General features: G+C 42.3%; 1 protein-coding gene across 2 annotated transcripts in view; it reads right to left on the bottom strand.

Annotated features, from left to right (window-relative positions):
- Positions 1–17326, bottom strand: part of MAP1S (microtubule associated protein 1S) — a 59154-nt gene that overhangs the window by 40229 nt on the left and 1599 nt on the right. Inside the window, exon 2 of one of the 2 annotated variants that reach the window (XM_069962344.1) lies at positions 9727–9828. In XM_069962344.1, the coding sequence (XP_069818445.1) occupies positions 9727–9828 (102 nt within the window). Of the gene's footprint in view, positions 1–9726; positions 9829–17326 lie in introns of those variants that run through there. The other variant, XM_069962345.1, reaches the window with a different exon arrangement.

Here is a 17326-nt window from a genome sequence, read left to right on the forward strand (position 1 = left end):
GAACCCAACTAGGGCCCGTTTGAGACTCCCCCTCGGCCGCACCGAGCCACCAGGGATTAGAGGGAGCTCCAGCATGCTACATCTCCAGGCTCCCTGCAGGGACAGGAAACCACTGAGGGTGGAGAGGAGGGCCTTTCCTTTTATTCTCTAGGTTTCCTGTCCCTGGGGGGCGGAGTCCCTCTCTCTGGTGGTGCTGTCATGTCGATGGGGAATCAGCTGTTTTCTTCAAACACCTAGTTTGGCCTTGTCTTTGATTCCAGGGCCTTTCCAGACAAAGAAGTCAACAAGCCACCCTCCATAGCTGACTGGGTTACTAAACTGGATCTCCTCCATCGCATGAAGTCTTTGATGGCAGAGGAACGTGCAAGGAGCAACAAGGTTGACGGTCTGTGGCTAGCTTGGTCGACCTACAAGGAGGGCCCGCTTTTTGCTCTTGGCTGAGCTGACAGGTCTCAGGTTAAGTGGCGGGCGTACCACCCTATGTGATACTTTACTCCCCTGTATTTTTAATCTTTTTAGCTAACTGGATCCCGCCTTTCTTCTCTCTTAGTCTTGCTTTCTCTACTTACTACTCTTTTCTTCTTACCCATCAGTGGATGGACCCCTTCCTGTCTTCTTTTGGAAGGTCTTCACATTTGATTCATTTACCTACTGCACTCCAACTTATACTAATGTTTGTGCCTTTTGGAATGTTAACAGTTATGAGGTAAAACTGAAGAGACAGTGGTTTAAATGTACTCCAATTTCAGATAATTTTATTTGTGATATAGGTACACGTTATATTATTTGTATATGTTTAATTGACGGCTTAATTGAGGGCACACCCACTGTACATGCTATGTAGCCTGATTTTTATGTTTTTATACTCTTGTATTTTTATATTGTATACTTGCATTACATTTTTAAAAATTTAAGAAAAAAATAGATTTACAAGGCTATACTTAGAACTAAAATACATTTTTTATATTCCAACCTGTACAGAGCTAGTAATGAAGCAAAATTACGTCCCAAAGCACCCCGAGGTGCTATGGTGAAAACATATACATTATATATTATATAATATATATATATATATATATATATATATATATATTGCAAGAAGATTCCGCTTTGAACGTCATAATTCACAAGGGCTGCTATACATTGTCTCGTAGAGACCTTAGATGATGGTTTATCTCCTTCCCTAAAAAAGCTTCCAGTAGACAGCACACTTGGTTTTTATAAAAGTGTGGTGGAAACAATTTTAGTGTTTGCCAATATGTTTGCTACAGATTGCAGTGGCAATAAGGAGTATGAAATCTGCAACTTCCTCAATTGCAATAGTACTTATGTAACATATGTTATTAGTTGTACTGCATGGTATTTAAAATATGTGGGATGCACTACAAGAAAATTTAGAGTTAGGATATTGAGGCATCTGTAGGACATCACACAGTAATAAAAAAAATCTTTCAGGTACCTTCCTGTCAAAATGCGTCCTTCTGTGCATTTACGATTGAGAGGGCAACAGTGCCATCTAGAGGAGGTGACAGGAGGCACAAGCTCCAAAACACAAAAGCTTTTTGGGTGTTACTGTTTGACACCAAAGCACCTCTGGGTCTCAACTTGCGACGTGAATTTTTGCCTCATTATTAGCTCTGTACAGAATTTATTTTTTGTACTAGGTGTACCAAGTATGGCTTTTTGTATCTTTCTTGGTATTGAAGTGCATGTTTTTGCATGACCTGGTTATTAGGAATGGTGTTGATGGAAATGTCAGGGATCTACATCACCATGTTTCTGAGGGGAGGAGACAGTGATAGTGATTTAACCTCGGGTCATTTAATTAGTGGGCAGCTATAAGTAATGGTATCAATACCAGAAACATGTAGGCCTGATCCCAGGACATACAAGGTGTTGGACTTGATTTTATGGGCTTGGAAATAAAGGACACATAATGCAGACGCTGATCCTAAACTTTATTGATTACATATTGTTGAAACGCACCATTGGAGCACTGGATCCTGCGCAGCAACTGCACACTGGTGGAGAGCTGGCTCTTTTCTTATGTCTGTGGAACCCTTGCTTTTTAGATAAAATATAAAGAAGTTTATACCTACCTATTCTCCCTTGGTGTCCTGCAGCCTTTCCTTGCTCACTGCTGATGCGTCTGGCCCTGTCTTCAGTGACAGGCTGCTCAGCCAATCACTGGCGGAGACAGGCTGATGCCAGTGATCGGCTAAGTGGCCTGTCACTCAAGACAGGGCCAGACGCATCAGCAGTGAGCGGGGAACACAAGTAAACGGGGGATGGGCAAGTACAAACGTCAATATTTTAGTGTCATCAGTAATGCACTCCTATACAGTACGTAGCGATGCACTGCCTACGGCTGAGGATTTTTGAGCAAGTTTACACGACAACGATCAGCCGATGATTTACCTGATTTGATAGATTATCGCTCTGTGTAATAGGGCCCTAACTCTTGGACCTTTCTAATCACCTTATTTTGTAAATCACGTTTCAGAAAGGAGATGCTTGACTCCAATTTTGATGACATAGTAGGAACAGACCCAAAACAGATTTGGTTTAAGAGTGGATTTGGATTACAAGCAGGGTCCCGGAACGAATTATGCTCGTAATTCACTGTAAGGCACCACTGTAATGGTAAGATCAACATCATTTGAGACATCATTTTAAAGGCAGGATAAGCGGAATATGAGGAATGCTCAATCCCCGATTTACCCCTTATTTTCTTGCGACATGTGGTAGGACCTGGTTATTTTGTGCTTTTGACTACATGTCTCACAGATATAGCATTATGCTGCAGTGTCTTGCCACAAATTGTGGTCAGGGTTAGTTTACATGGGGTATACAGCAGAATAGTGCAAACTAAAACTTAAAGGAGAAGTTCGGCCAAAAGTATTTTTTAACATGTTATTACTTATGGAAAGTTAGACAAATTTCTAATGTACATTAATTATGGGAAATGCTCATAGTATGAGCAGATGATGGGGGAGTAGTACCTTTCCCCTTCCCATCACATCTGTGCCGCCGGCCGCGCTGCTTATTACACAAGGGCTTTATCCTGCCCCCTCCGCTCCCCCTCCTCCCAGCCTCAAACTTCAAACTATCCTGCGCCTGGCTCACTGCCCAGCCGCCGTTCTCTGCTCACACATACCTTCCCGGTCCGCACTGACCCACACTGCATGCCGGCTGGGGACACCAGGAAGCACTGGGAGGGCCATGCTCCCTGCAGGGTGGGGGAGGGTGGACGCGGCTCACAAACACTGTCCGCCCTCCCCGTCCAGCATGCAGTGTGGGTCAGTGCAGACCGGAGGCCGGTATGTGTGAGCAGAGAGCCGCGGCTGGGCGGTGAGCCAGCTGCGGGATAGTTTGAAGCTGGAAGTGAAGGAGGAGGGGGGGGCACCTGCACTACATGGCACCTGTAAGGCTGGGGGCGGGGAGCCACAGTACCTGAATTATGTGAGTAAAGCACAGGAAAGGCCCCCAGCTATTTTTACCATGTAAGGTTTACATATACTGCACCCTCTGCTGGACACAATGTAAATACACCCTAGTCGTGATGTCAAATTTTTTTTTTTAACTACTAAATTTTTTGTACTAGGATTTTGTCCCTCTTAAGTGCCAGTTCTTTCAGATGACTCTCTCAACTTTCTTGTACCCTACATTGAAGGGTATAATGATATTTCTGCCGGAGTTCTCACTGTTGGATCAAAGAACGTGTTCCGATCCAAGCATCTAACTTTATTTAGAGAGGTTTGAATAAATAAATAAAGTTAAACCTCTCTAAATAAAGTTAGACGCTTGGATCGGAACACGTTCTTTGATCCAACAGTGAGAACTCCGGCAGAAATGTCAGATTCTATCATTCTACCCTTCACTGTAGGGTACAAGAAAGTTGAGAGAGTCATCTCAAAGAACTGGCACTTAATTAAGAGGGACAAAATTCTAGGAACACTACTACCCCCAAAACCCCCCATTATCTATACCAAAGCTCCCAATCTGGGAATACAAATTGCTACTACTGTTAGAAAAACAAACAAAAACAGAACAACATGGTTAGATGTTCCTGGGTTTCACAAGTGCGGCTCATGTATGGGGTGCAAAACCATTAACACCCCTAGAAGTATCACATCAATCACATCTACAGCCAATGATTACAAGTGGGACATCAAGGAACTTCTGACATGTAACTCAAAAGGCGTTATTTATGTGATCCAGTGCAGTTGCCCGAAGCAATACATTGGGAGGACTAAAAGGCAACTGAAAACCAGGATTTCGGAGCACATTCGTAATATCAAAAAAGGAGAAATGACATCCCCTATCACTTCACTTTAGAGAATGTCACCAGTTAGGGCTGGGCGATATTGGCCTAAATCAATATCTCGGTTTATCGCATATATAGCTGCGGTAACGATAAATGGACGATAACTATGACACGCCCCTTTGTAAGCAACACCCCCTTTTACAAGCCACACCCACTTGGCCATACCAAACTGGGAATATTATGTTTTTAAAAAAGTACAGTAACTCAATGAGCAGCAACCCAAACTATGTACACACCACAGGTCGTGTATATACAGCATACAGCTATGGACACACCACAGGACATGTATATAGCTATGTACTATAGGGACTCAGAGTGTATACAGTATGATGTGTATGTAGTATATACAGGTTTATCTATCATCTATCAATCTATCATCTATTTCCTCTGCCTATCTATCTCCTATCTATCCATCTATCTCCTTGATCAATCAATAGATAGATAGATAGGAGATAGATAGAGATAGATAAAGATAGATAGGAGATAGATCTATCTCCTCTCTCTCTCTCTCTCTCTCTCTCTCTCTATCTATCTCCTATCTATCCATCTATCTCCTTGATCGATCAATAGATGATAGATAGATAGATAGATAGATAGGAGATAGCTAGATACAGATAGAAGAGATCTATCTGTATCCATCTATCTGTATCCATCTATCTGTATCCATCTATCTGTATCCATCTATCTGTATCCATCTATCTGTATCCATCTATCTGTATCCATCTATCTGTATCCATCTATCTGTATCCATCTATCTGTATCCATCTATCTGTATCCATCTATCTGTATCCATCTATCTATTATCTATTGATCATTCAAGGAGATGGATGGATGGATGGATGGATAGATAGATAGATAGATACTAGATAGGAGATAGATAGATAGGGGATAGAAGAGATAGAAAGATCTATCTATCTATCTCTATTCATATAGTAGCAGCATTCCAGTTGGACTGTGAATAAATCTCCACCTTTTTACATTTATGTTGAAAACAGTGATGTTTCTGACCACAATCGTGGTCTTTTCTTAAGCCAAATGTTATTTGGCTTGAGAAAAGACCACGGTTGTGGTCAGAAACGTTGCTCTTTTTCTCATGTGTTGCTGAACAGGTTGGAGGATGTCTCGTGTGTTGTGTGTGCAGGGACGCACAGACAGCACATAGAAGACTGGCCGTGATGCTCTTACAGGCCGTGCAGGTGGCGGCTCCACTGTGCTGTGCCGGGCCGCTGAGAGGCATGTGCTTGCCGCGGAAACTGGCTGAGACGAGAAGGGTGGTGTGCCATGCCGGGCGGGTGACGCGGGGCGCTCGGACACGCCGAGAGGTTGGGAGACGCGGGGGAGACGCGGGGGCGGGCGGGTGGCGGCTCCGTTGTGCTGTGCCGGGCGATGCGGGGCGCTCTGACACGCCGGGGGGTTGGGGGACATGGGGACGGGCGGGTGGCGGCTCCGTTGTGCTGTGCCGGGCGATGCGGGGCGCTCTGACACGCCGGGGGGTTGGGGGACGTGGGGACGGGCGGGTGGCGGCTTTGTTGTTGCTGTGCCGGGCGGGTGATGCAGGGCGCTCTGACACACAGTGCTAGTCTCTTATGTGCTGTCTGTGCGTCCCTGCACACACAGCACACGAGACATCCTTCAACCTGTGCAGCTTAGGGCTCAGACGGGTAGATGAAGGTGAAAATACCGCAGATACCGTCCTGGCAAAGTTGAGGTCGGTTAACCGACGCCAGTGACGGTATCGGTATTTTCACGGTATACCGCCCAGCCCTATCACCAGTGCAACCCTTCTCACCTGTCCTTTGCAGCCATCCAGATTGTCCCGAGGGATTGGAGAGGTGGTGATTACATCAGCAAAATGTCCCGCATCGAATCACAAAAAAATATTTGAGTTTGACAGCCTTGAGCCTGCAGGTCTAAATGCCGAATTGGAACTATTCGGGTTCCTATAACTATCTGTTTTACACCATGTGGCCTCTTCTCCATGGTCAGATACGTGTCAGGCCATCCTACACGGCACCGGATCTGCCCCTGTAGCCTAGGCCCCATGGCTCACTGCACTATTAATCACTCCAGATTGATCTTTTACCCCATGCATTTAGGTTTACCGCACCCAGGAACACCTCATATGATCTAGTTCTCTGATTTTTATTTAATAATTCATAGTGTCTCACTGACCCATGTGCTTAACTCTGTTGAAACAAAGTCTTCAGCCTATATAACAGCAACTAGACATAATTATCACACCCGCTTCTTTCCCTGCGAAATAATACCTTTACTAATATATATTTAAATGGAAAATTATACGATTATTATTTCATTATTTGTATGTACCACATGACTAATAATTTTTATTTGCTGTTTGGTTATCGATAGCTATTGGATGTGTTTTTGTTTAGTAGGATTCATGTTTGTCCATATTTTTCTCTACCTTCATTGTTATTTTCCTCATGTCTCAATGCCTATGATTATAAGAATTGCCAGATAACATGCCAGATCCAGTCCGGATTTTCTTATTACCCAGATCCAGTTCAGGTTTTCCTATGTACCTGAACATAGGCTGATCATGTGATCAATTAGGGGGAGATAAAAGTATCATCCCTCTACAAACATACTGTGCCACTGATGGAGTGAACCTGACACTCTGAAACGCGTATGGATAAACATTATATTCCCACACATGTGTAAGAGCAAGTCCTGTACACCATTTTAACTATTGGGGCCCCATTCAACATACTGTATGCCATTTTCGCCAAACAAACTGCTAGTTACACCTGAATATTGCTGCATCAGAAACTGACAAAAAGAGGACGGTGAGAACATCCAGAGCGCAGCCTCGCAGAGTGTGTGAACTGCTCCTGCCACTACACAAGGACGCATTGCCACAGGCTGGCCCTGATCGCTTCTGCTGCTGTATCTCCATCGGGACGGGTGAGAGGTGTCACAGACACCGGACGCTTTCTTTACTACTACACAACCTTCACCCTATACAAATAAGCATGTGTCTGTAGAATGTACTTGGACTGGCATTGTAGTACTACAGATCCCAGCAATCCCAGTCATTCCAATACTGGCATACTGACAAACACACTACAGATCCCAGCAATCCCAGCCATTTCAGTACCAGTATACTGACATACTACAGATACTCACCAGGCTCATGTCTCCAGAGCAGTTTTTGGCAGCAGCATATGACTAAGAATCCTGCTACAAATCTACAGTTTGTGATTTTCTACTGTTGGTTATAGACTATCTATGGATTGCTATCCGTTTATCCAGCAAAACATTCATTGTTGCTGATTGATACAAGGTTGCTACCTTGGGGAGCACAAACTGCCACAACTACGTGACTGCATCTGAACTACTGTACACAGCAAGCTCCGTGGCACATAGCTGCCTATTATATCTATAGCTACTCTGCCTATTGCTGTTCGGACATCACCCATTACAGACTCAACCCGCAGTGCTGGTATCCAAATATTCATTTATTTATTTTCCCGCCAGGGCCCGGCGGCATTTTTACTAGTATCTTTTATTGTACTTTATTGTTTCCATGATCATTATATGTGATTTTATATATGCTAATTAAATCAGCATTTGATATTGTTATTTTATCATGTTTCAATACTATATCACATAGGGCTGCTGTGACTTAGAGGACTATATAATTTTTGTTTACACTTCTTGGTACTCATATGCCACTATAGGTAGGGGCATACTATATATTTTAACCTCAGTCATTTGCACTTAGACCTGTGAGCTGCACCACTTCCCCCTTTCGGTGTACATAAAATATTTATATAGATAGAAGTTCTTATTTGAAGGTACATCGCAGATTGCAGTTTTTTTGTGTCATACATTAGAAATTTGTCTAAGGGTATATTCACACGGGCGGGCTCGCAGCGAGATTCTCGCTGCGAGCCCAGCAGGTCCTGTCAGTTCCCATAAACTACATACTTGCTGCGGTCTAAACGACCGCAGCGAGTATGTAATTATACCGCGCTTAACCCCTTCTACTCCCGCCGGCTGTAAGCAGCATACATTACCTGTCCTTGCTGCACGGGTCCGGCGTCCTGCTCTCCCGTCCGGCCAATTAGTGTGTTGCCCAGCCGCAGCCACTGATTGGCCGGGCGGGAGAGCAGGACGCCGGACCCGTGCAGCAAGGACAGGTAATGTATGCTGCTTACAGCGGGGGAGCCGGCGGGAGTAGAAGGGGTTAAGCGCGGTATAATTACATACTCGCTGCGGTCGTTTAGACCGCAGCAAGTATGTAGTTTATGGGAACTGACAGGACCTGCCGGGCTCGCAGCGAGAATCTCGCTGCGAGCCCGCCCGTGTGAATATACCCTAACTTTGCTTATGTAACAACATATCTAAAAAAATACATTTTGTCCGAAGTTCTCCTTTAAAGGGGCGGGTGATAAACATACTCAGAGCAGTCTGAAAGACCTGCTACAAGTATGTATTCACATAGGAACTAACAGGACCTTGGATCGTAATGGGTCTCGCAGCGAGATTTCCGCTGCGATCCATTGTGTGTGAAGCTGCCCTTACCATAAACACAAAAAAAACAATATTTTGTCAGGTGTAGCAGTCACTTAAAACAAAAGGAAGGAAACTACATGTAAATAAGAAAGGCTGACAGCTTTTAAAAGCTCTAACACACCGCAGCTAAATGAATCTAAAACTGCACCATGTGAACAAAGCCTAACTGTTCAGGTTTCAGTGCAGATATCATTGAAGCTAGATGAGAATGAAAATACATGTGTGCATTCTAGGACTACAATCACATGGAGGTAGTGAAATCATTAAAACTTATGTAAGAGAACAGAAATATATAAGCCAATTTATTAAGAGTATTTTTCATCTGGGACATGACGGACAAAGAAATCTGCAGAGAGCACTGTGTCAGATTGGACAGAATATACCACTTCCTGCAGGACATAAAGCAGCTGATAAGACTGGAAGGCTTGAGATTCTATTTATTACAGGCAATTGTCAGTTGATTCAAAAAAAAATTTTTTTTTCTTTTTTGCTGGAGTGAGAGTGAGAGCTCTTAGTGGTTTATTTACACAGAGATTTATCTGACAGATTTTTTAAGCCAAAGCCAGGAATGGATTTGAGAAGAGCAGAAATCTCAGTTTTTCCTTTATGACCTGTTCTGTTTATAGTCTGTTCCTGGCTTTGGCTCCAAAAATCTGTCAGATAAATCTCTGTCTAAACACACCATAAGAATGCACAATTATCAAGGCATGTAATAAGCTTGTTTAGCAGATCACTGATCTAGCAGATCAAAGCTCAGAGCATGGGACAGCCTTTAGACAAAACTGCAGAGCCCACATAATCAGTCTCTTATTAAAACTGTAAACGTGTGGACACAGCCGAAAATATTGAAAAATAGGTACCTTTCACCTCTGGAGAGAAAGTGGCTGAATGACGGGACACAAACAACTTCAGCTGATCGTCCAAGTTACAGGCTGACGGACCTACATCCCAGGAGCAGAAACCTATAATTAAAAGAAAAAACAAAATCCGGTTTATTGTCCACAACAAAAATGTAATGTGTGAATACAGCTTAAATTGAACCTAGGATGTTCTTTTTGCTGCAATAAAAGGTGTTTTTTTTAATTGGATTTGCACAATTGTGGTAAAATACTAAAATTTTTACGCAATTGCATCAAAATCATTGCAAACAAGCACCTAAAATTTCAATGTATTAACACAGCCTAAGATGTGATGACTATAACCATTTAGACGTAATGCAAGGGAAAATGGCAGCAACTGTTCATGAGAGCCAGTGAGGCTGCTGCATTCTTAACATCCCTTTATCACCAGGGTGTTTAACCCTTTGAGGACCAGGCCCAAAATGACCCAGTGGACCGCGCAAATTTTGATCTTTGCGCTTTTGTTTTACCCTCCTCCCCTTCTAAGAGCTCTAGCACTTTCAGTTTTCTATCTACAAGGCCATGTATGTGCTTGTTTTTTACAGGAATAGTTATACTGTGTAATGGCGCCTTTCATTTTACTATAACATGTATGATGGAATCCCAAATATATTATTTATGAAGATATAAACACTATATGGTAAAAGCGACACGATACCAATATTCTGTAGGTCAGCCCGAACACAACCACATGCAGGTTTACACAGATTCTCTAATGTTATATATTTTTTTTAATTAAATCTATTTTTGGGCAATTAATTATTAATAAAACGGGCCTATTGTGACGCTTATAACAGTTTTATTTTTTCACCTACGGGGCTGTATGGGGTGTCATTTTTTCGGCCATGATTTCTTGTTTTTATTAATACCATATTTGTGAAGATCTGACGTTTTAATCACTTTTTATAAATTACTATATATATATATATATATATATATATATATATATATATATATATATATATATAGTAACATAAAATCGGTAATCCACGCACTTTTTTCCCCTCTTTTCGTGTATGCCGTTCGCAATGACACTTGTTATATTTTAATAGATCGGATGCAGCCTGTCATTAACGGTGAGGTGACAGACTTCCATGGCGTAACTGTACGTCCAGGGTCATCAAAAATTTAAAAAAAATTTTATTACAGTTAATCCTCTTAACTAATATATTACAGCCACTATTTATGCCATTTGTACAATAATACTGATACCGTTTTATTCCATATCTGGGCAGTTCCAACTGGGAGCAACCCTAGATGCAAGTGGCTGTCATTGCTAGAGACAGATACAACTAAAAAGAACAAATATAATATGCTGGTTTTAGTTATTTATATATCATCTAAGCATTTATCAGTTCTTAGCAGCCTTTAAATAAAATGAAAAACAGATTAGAGACAGAAGAATACTGTTTAGCTAGAACAATATTTTCCATTCTGAGGAGTCAAAATGCCCCAAACTAAAGTCTGTTATTTGCTGTGACCAATCATCTCATGATAGGATTACCAGGGCAGCTCTCCAACATCAGGAGACATGACTCCTCAAAGACAGAAGGCTAGTATCTAGCTCAGAATTTTCTTTCAGACAGAAATTTTGTAACACTTATGTCTATTAAACAGACTCCTATCATTCGTTATACTTGAAAGCAACATGTCTTGTTTTAAGAATTATTTAACAGACTTTAACAAATTGAACTAAACACATTTTAAGAAAGAAAAAAGGTGCAGTTATACAACATTGTAATGTGTGTTATTTAAATGAATGGCCCCCCCTGGTCGCCATCTTGGGACAATCATGTCATCTTCAGGAGACCGGCCTGACTGCTCCAGCCCTCCCTTATGCCGGCCCCCCTCCAGCGCATCATCAGCTGCTCAGCCGCGATTGGCTGAGCATAACAAGCGGTTATCCAGCCTTACAAAAACATGTCTGCTTTCTTCCACAAATAGCAGCACTCTTAAGGTACTATTACACCAAGCAATTTTACGACGACTAACGATTAACGATCTAAACGACCGCTAAGGCAAACGACCCGAAATCGTTTGCCCAAGTACACGAAACTATGATCGTTGTTTTATGATCGTTCTTGCAGTCATTTAGTCGTCGCTATTGCATCAGCTGTGAATTCTTATTCCACTGAACTATGAGCGAACGATCAAACGATAAAAATAGGTCCAGATCCTATTTAACGATCAACGATTTCTCGTTGGTCGTTTAATTGTTGCCTGCTATTACACGAAATGATTATCGTTCAAATCCGAACGATTTAACGATTTTTCGAACGATAATCGTTCCGTGTAATACCACCCTTATCCCTATAGTTTGGGTGTGGTTTTGCAGATTAAAGTGAATTAAGCTCAATTGTAAAACCACACTGGTGCTGTTTTTGGAATAAAGTAGTTGGGCTTTTTTAAATCCTAGATAACACTTTAAGGGTGCTTTCACACGTACTGTATCGCAGCGGATTTCCCACAAAAATCTGCATGGTACAAATAAACGCACATAATACGCTGCTGCGGAAATACATTGCCATTAAGTTACATAGTAATCATTTTTGCAGCGGATTTCATTGCGACTCGCAGCATGTGGTACGTGTGAAGGCACCCTTAAGTACAACCCCAGTGAAAAACTTTTTACTAGCAAATGAAACACATTACAAAGTTATATAACGTGATAATATGCATCAATCACCTATCTGCCCCCCTTCCCTATCTTTCCCCCCTCAATCCATCCACCAGGAAGTAAACTAATTTTTACCTAATGACTGTTGACCCCAGGCTGTTCTGTCTGTGGCAGCCATCTTGGGACAATTACATCATCAAGAGGGAAACTGGTCTAAGGGCCCTATTCCACCGGACGATTATCGTTCAGATTATCGTTAAATCGTTCGAATCTAAACGATAATCATTCGGTTGAAATGCAGTTAACAATTTAACGACCGAACGAGAAATCGTTGATCGCTTTATAAGACCTAGACCTATTTTTATCGTTGCTTGTTTGCAAAACGTTCGCAAATCGTTTGCATTGAATAAGATGTCGTTTGCAGTAGATACGAACGCAATAGCGAAGAAAAATTTTTTCGCAAATACGATCATAAGTAATGATTATCGCTCCATGGAAATGAGTGAACGTTTTCAGGTCTTTCGCAATAGCGGTCGTTTGAGATCGTTAATGACTATGCGAACGATAATCGTCCTGTGAAATAGGGCCCTAAGCCCTGTTAGGCCAGCCTCCCCTTGTCAGATGACTCAGGATGCTCAGCTCTGATTGGATGATCAAGATGTAAGCCATATAACAGTTTTACAGAGTCGGTGAATAAATCTTCTCTTTCCTCAGTTACAGGGACCCCCCTCCTCCCCCTCCTCCCCCTCCCGGTGCCCAGTAACAGTCAGTGAGCATATGAATCCTGTTATCTCCTTCCTCTGTGCAGATTAACAATTACAGGACCCCCTAACCACCCCCCACCCCCAACACACACACCTCCTCTCTCCCCAGCACAGTCATTTTTTTCTTTTCTCAGTGACTGCTGCCTGTCAGGACTCCTTCAGCCCTGACCTAATCAGTAACGGCAATACTGCTCACTGTGCAATGTATACTATTTAAACTGCTAAGTGAAAGTGTGTGTGTGTGCAGCAGACTGGGAACTGTGTGTTTGAACTGCCCATGACTGAAGAAAGAGGAGTGTGTGTGTTTTGGAGGAGGAGGGGGGGGGGGAGACTAGGATGTCACAGGAGCTGAAGTGCATCATGGGAAGCCCAAATCAGGAAGTGAAGAAGAAATGAAGACACCAACTGGAGCTGGAAAACACAGAAATGCTATGTTCACACACTGTGGGAATTTAGTAGATGGTCGCCCTTTAATGTCAAATAATTGCTGTTATTTGCCATTAAATGGCGACCGTCCACTAAATTTTAACAGTGCGTAAACATTGCCTTTCTGTGTTTTCAAACCACTCTTGGTATTGGTTGCAAAATACTGAGCAAAATACTGTGTGGGAACATAGCCTTAAAGGGGTACTCCAGTGGGGGGCTATTTTGGGATCTGGCCGGGGAGGAGGCGGCGCTCCAGTCCCCGGCCGCTTCCTGGTGCAGAATCTGACTCAGGCTTGAGACGTGACATCTCAAGTCCGCTCACCAGTGACAGAGGTGGGATCTGTTTCAAGTCCGCTCAGATCCCGCCTTTGTCACCGACTGGCTGAGCGGACTTGAGACGTCACGTCTCGAGCCCGCGTCAGACACCTGGATCCGGGGAGGTGAGTGGACGTCTTTTCTCTCAGACACCTCCTCCCGGCCAGATCCCAAAATAGCCCCCCCGCTGGAGTACCCCTTTAAACTGGAATGCACTTCTGATAGATTCCACACTCCCAACTATTGGATGCTGGGAACAATTCCAAAACATCCCAGCATCTCTGAGCGCAAGGAAAAAGCACTGCTGGAGAGAACTTATTTCTCTGTCAAACTGGGCACAACAATTTTATACTTGGCAATGCTGAAACTCAAATAAAGACCTATTATGCTTTTTGTTGCCGTCTTGCTGCCCTATTTATAAAGATGGCCGACCATAGTAACAATTAAGCACTTTTGCTCCTCTGCCTTTCGTTTCCATCCTTTCCACATAGCCTAAGCTCTTGCCTTCACTCCTCATGGATAATTACATGTGTATCTCATATCTTTGTCTATGTATGTACCCCCAAAATTGTAAAATGCTGTAGAATCTGCTGGTGCTATATAAATACAAAATATTATTCTGTATAGTAACTAGCAACCAAAATAAGGGCCATCTATGAATGCAGAAACAAGTAATTCTGCCAAGGCGATTTGCCAAATCGTAAGCTTACAGTGGACATGTACTGAGACAGATGGTGGAAACTTTTGATAATCCATTACTAATGTACAGCTATGAGGTTTAAGTGCTCAGCGCATGGGTCTCCAAACTGTGGCCCTCCAGCTGTTGCAAAACTACATTTCCCATCATGCTTGGACAGCCAAATCCAAAGCTTTAGCTGACCAGGCATAATGGGACTTGTAGTTTTGCAACAGCTGGAGGGCCGCAGTTTAGAGACCCATGGCTCAGCGGATGTCTACATGATGCCCTAGATCCCTTCACAAACTAATATGTTTTACCACAAAATAAGTACAGAAAAACGCGAACTATGGTCATTAAAGGTGAGCAATTAAAGTTGTTTTTTTTTCTTTTAAGGGAAACAAACAGGAGGTTCAAATACTAACTTGCTTTTATGATCCCACAAAGTATGGACATTAAGAATATTTTCACACAAGATACAAAAGGTGTGCCCCACTTCCTGATTTCTTAATGTTTTGGATGTTTGTCACACCTAAGGGTATGTGCACACTGCTGAAAAGTGACGGAAACTCCGTTGCGTAATCCGCCGCTCGCATACTACGCCAAGCGCGCGCATCTCCTCCCGTATCATAGACTCCATTCTATGCACGGGCAAATTCCTTCCTCCGTCCAGGGAATGATTAAGTTTATTCTCTGGACGGAGGAAGGAATCCGCCCGTACATAGAATGGAGTCTATGACACAGGCGGGGACGCGCGTGCGCTGCAGTCCGCGAGTGGCGGATTGCGTGACAGAGTTTCCATCACTTTTCAGCAGTGTGCACATAGCCTAAATGTTTAAGATAGATTTGAATTAATTTAAATATTAGACAAAACATAACACAAAATGCAGTTGTTAAATGTAGGTCTTTATTAATAAGGGAAAGGTAATTAAAACCTATAGGGCCCTGTGTAATGGTGCGTTTACACAGACAGATTTATCTGGCAGATTTTTTAAGCCAAAGCCAGGAATGGATTTGAAAACAGAAGAAATCTCAGGCTCTCTTTTATGACCTGTTCCCTGTTTATTGTCTGTTCCTGGCTTTGGCTTCCAAAATCTGCTAAATAAATCTCTCTGTGTAAACGCACCCTAAGAAAGTTTTGCCCCCTAAACCTAATAACTGGTTGGATGGCAACAACTGCCATCAAGCATTTGTGATAACCGCCAATGAGTCTTTTACAATGCTCGAAATTTTGTCCCACCCATCTTCACAGAAGTGTTGTAATTCATCCATACATGAAGGTGTCAAAGCATGAAATGCTTTTATAAATGTCACAACATTTCAATCAGATTAAGGTCAGGCCTTTGACTAGGCCACTTCAAAGTCTTAGGGGGATATTTACTAACAAATCTAAAAACACGATTTTGTCAAAGATGTTTTGGCATAATTTCCAATCTAATGTGTTTAGTCAAATTTATGCAAATTGTCTAATAGCATAGTAAATGTGTCTTAAAAATAACGGTCTTTTAATTAGTCTAATAAATTCACCTGGTTCGGAGCAGACGTAGCCAATATATGCGACTTTTAAAAAAAATTGTGCAGTTAATAAATTTAGCTAAAAAAGAATTCTGGCGCACTTTCGATCTAATTAACAACAAAAAATCTAATTCAAAAAGTCGCATCTAATTTGGATAGTCTTGTCTAAAAAAGCTTCATAAAGTCATATTAGATTTATTTTGAGCACAAACTAGATATATTAGACTAAAAACAGGTGCAATTAGTTTGATAGTTTGATAAATGTCCCCCTTAATTTTGTTTTTCTTAAGCCATACAGAGATGAACTTGCTGGTGTGTTTGGGATCATTGTCCTGCTGCATAACCCAAGTGTGCTTCAGCCTGAGGTTACAAACATATAGCCTGACCTACTCCTTCAGAATTTGTTGGTAGACTGCAGAATTTACGGTTCCATTTATCACAGGTATTAGCTGAAGTAGGCAGGTAGATAGGTGGACAGTGAAGCATGATGCACCGTGGGATCTAGCTAGACTACTCCTTTAATTCTTCTGTCACACACATCTCCGCTGACACGAGCAGACAGACACGTGTCCACCACAATCCGATCCCGAGGCATGCTTCCCTTTTTCCTCCTCTAGACCTCACCTGGACATACTGCCGTATCCTACCTGAATCGGACAATACTACAGAGACGGCTGGTAACCCAAGCTGGCGGGGATGTGGTCCCAATTCACTAATACTTCTTTTTCCCAGAAAAACTCATCATAAGGGGGCGAGGAAAACACATTGAAAGACACTTTATTTGGGGTAGGTTCACACTATGAATCTTTTTCTTTAGTTTTTCTTTTATCAAAAATATCCATACAATCCGCAGAACAACAGAATACAGCTCAAGTGTAGCAGATAAAAAGAGCAGTTCAATATCCTCACCCCAGGCATGGGGGGGGGGGGGTAAGAAAAAAAAAAAAACACGTCATCTATGATTCCATTCAATTTTTCCGAACAGACCTAAATCGTCTGGCAGCTCTCGTGGTAGACCTCTATGGATCTGTTTTTTAAATGGTTACTTTCAATAAACACAATAACATGGTCAACCACATATAACTGACTGTAGTCAGAACTATTGTGTTACTATTAGTTTGTGGCTTGCTATAGTCAGAATAACTATTACTATTAGTCTATGACTAGCTATAGTCAGTACTATTGTGTTACTATTAGTCTATGACTGGCTATAGTCAGAATACCTCTATTACTATTAGTCTATGACTG

The sequence above is a fragment of the Dendropsophus ebraccatus genome, chromosome 3, assembly GCF_027789765.1.
Source record: "Dendropsophus ebraccatus isolate aDenEbr1 chromosome 3, aDenEbr1.pat, whole genome shotgun sequence".
NCBI classification, from domain to species: domain Eukaryota; kingdom Metazoa; phylum Chordata; class Amphibia; order Anura; family Hylidae; genus Dendropsophus; species Dendropsophus ebraccatus.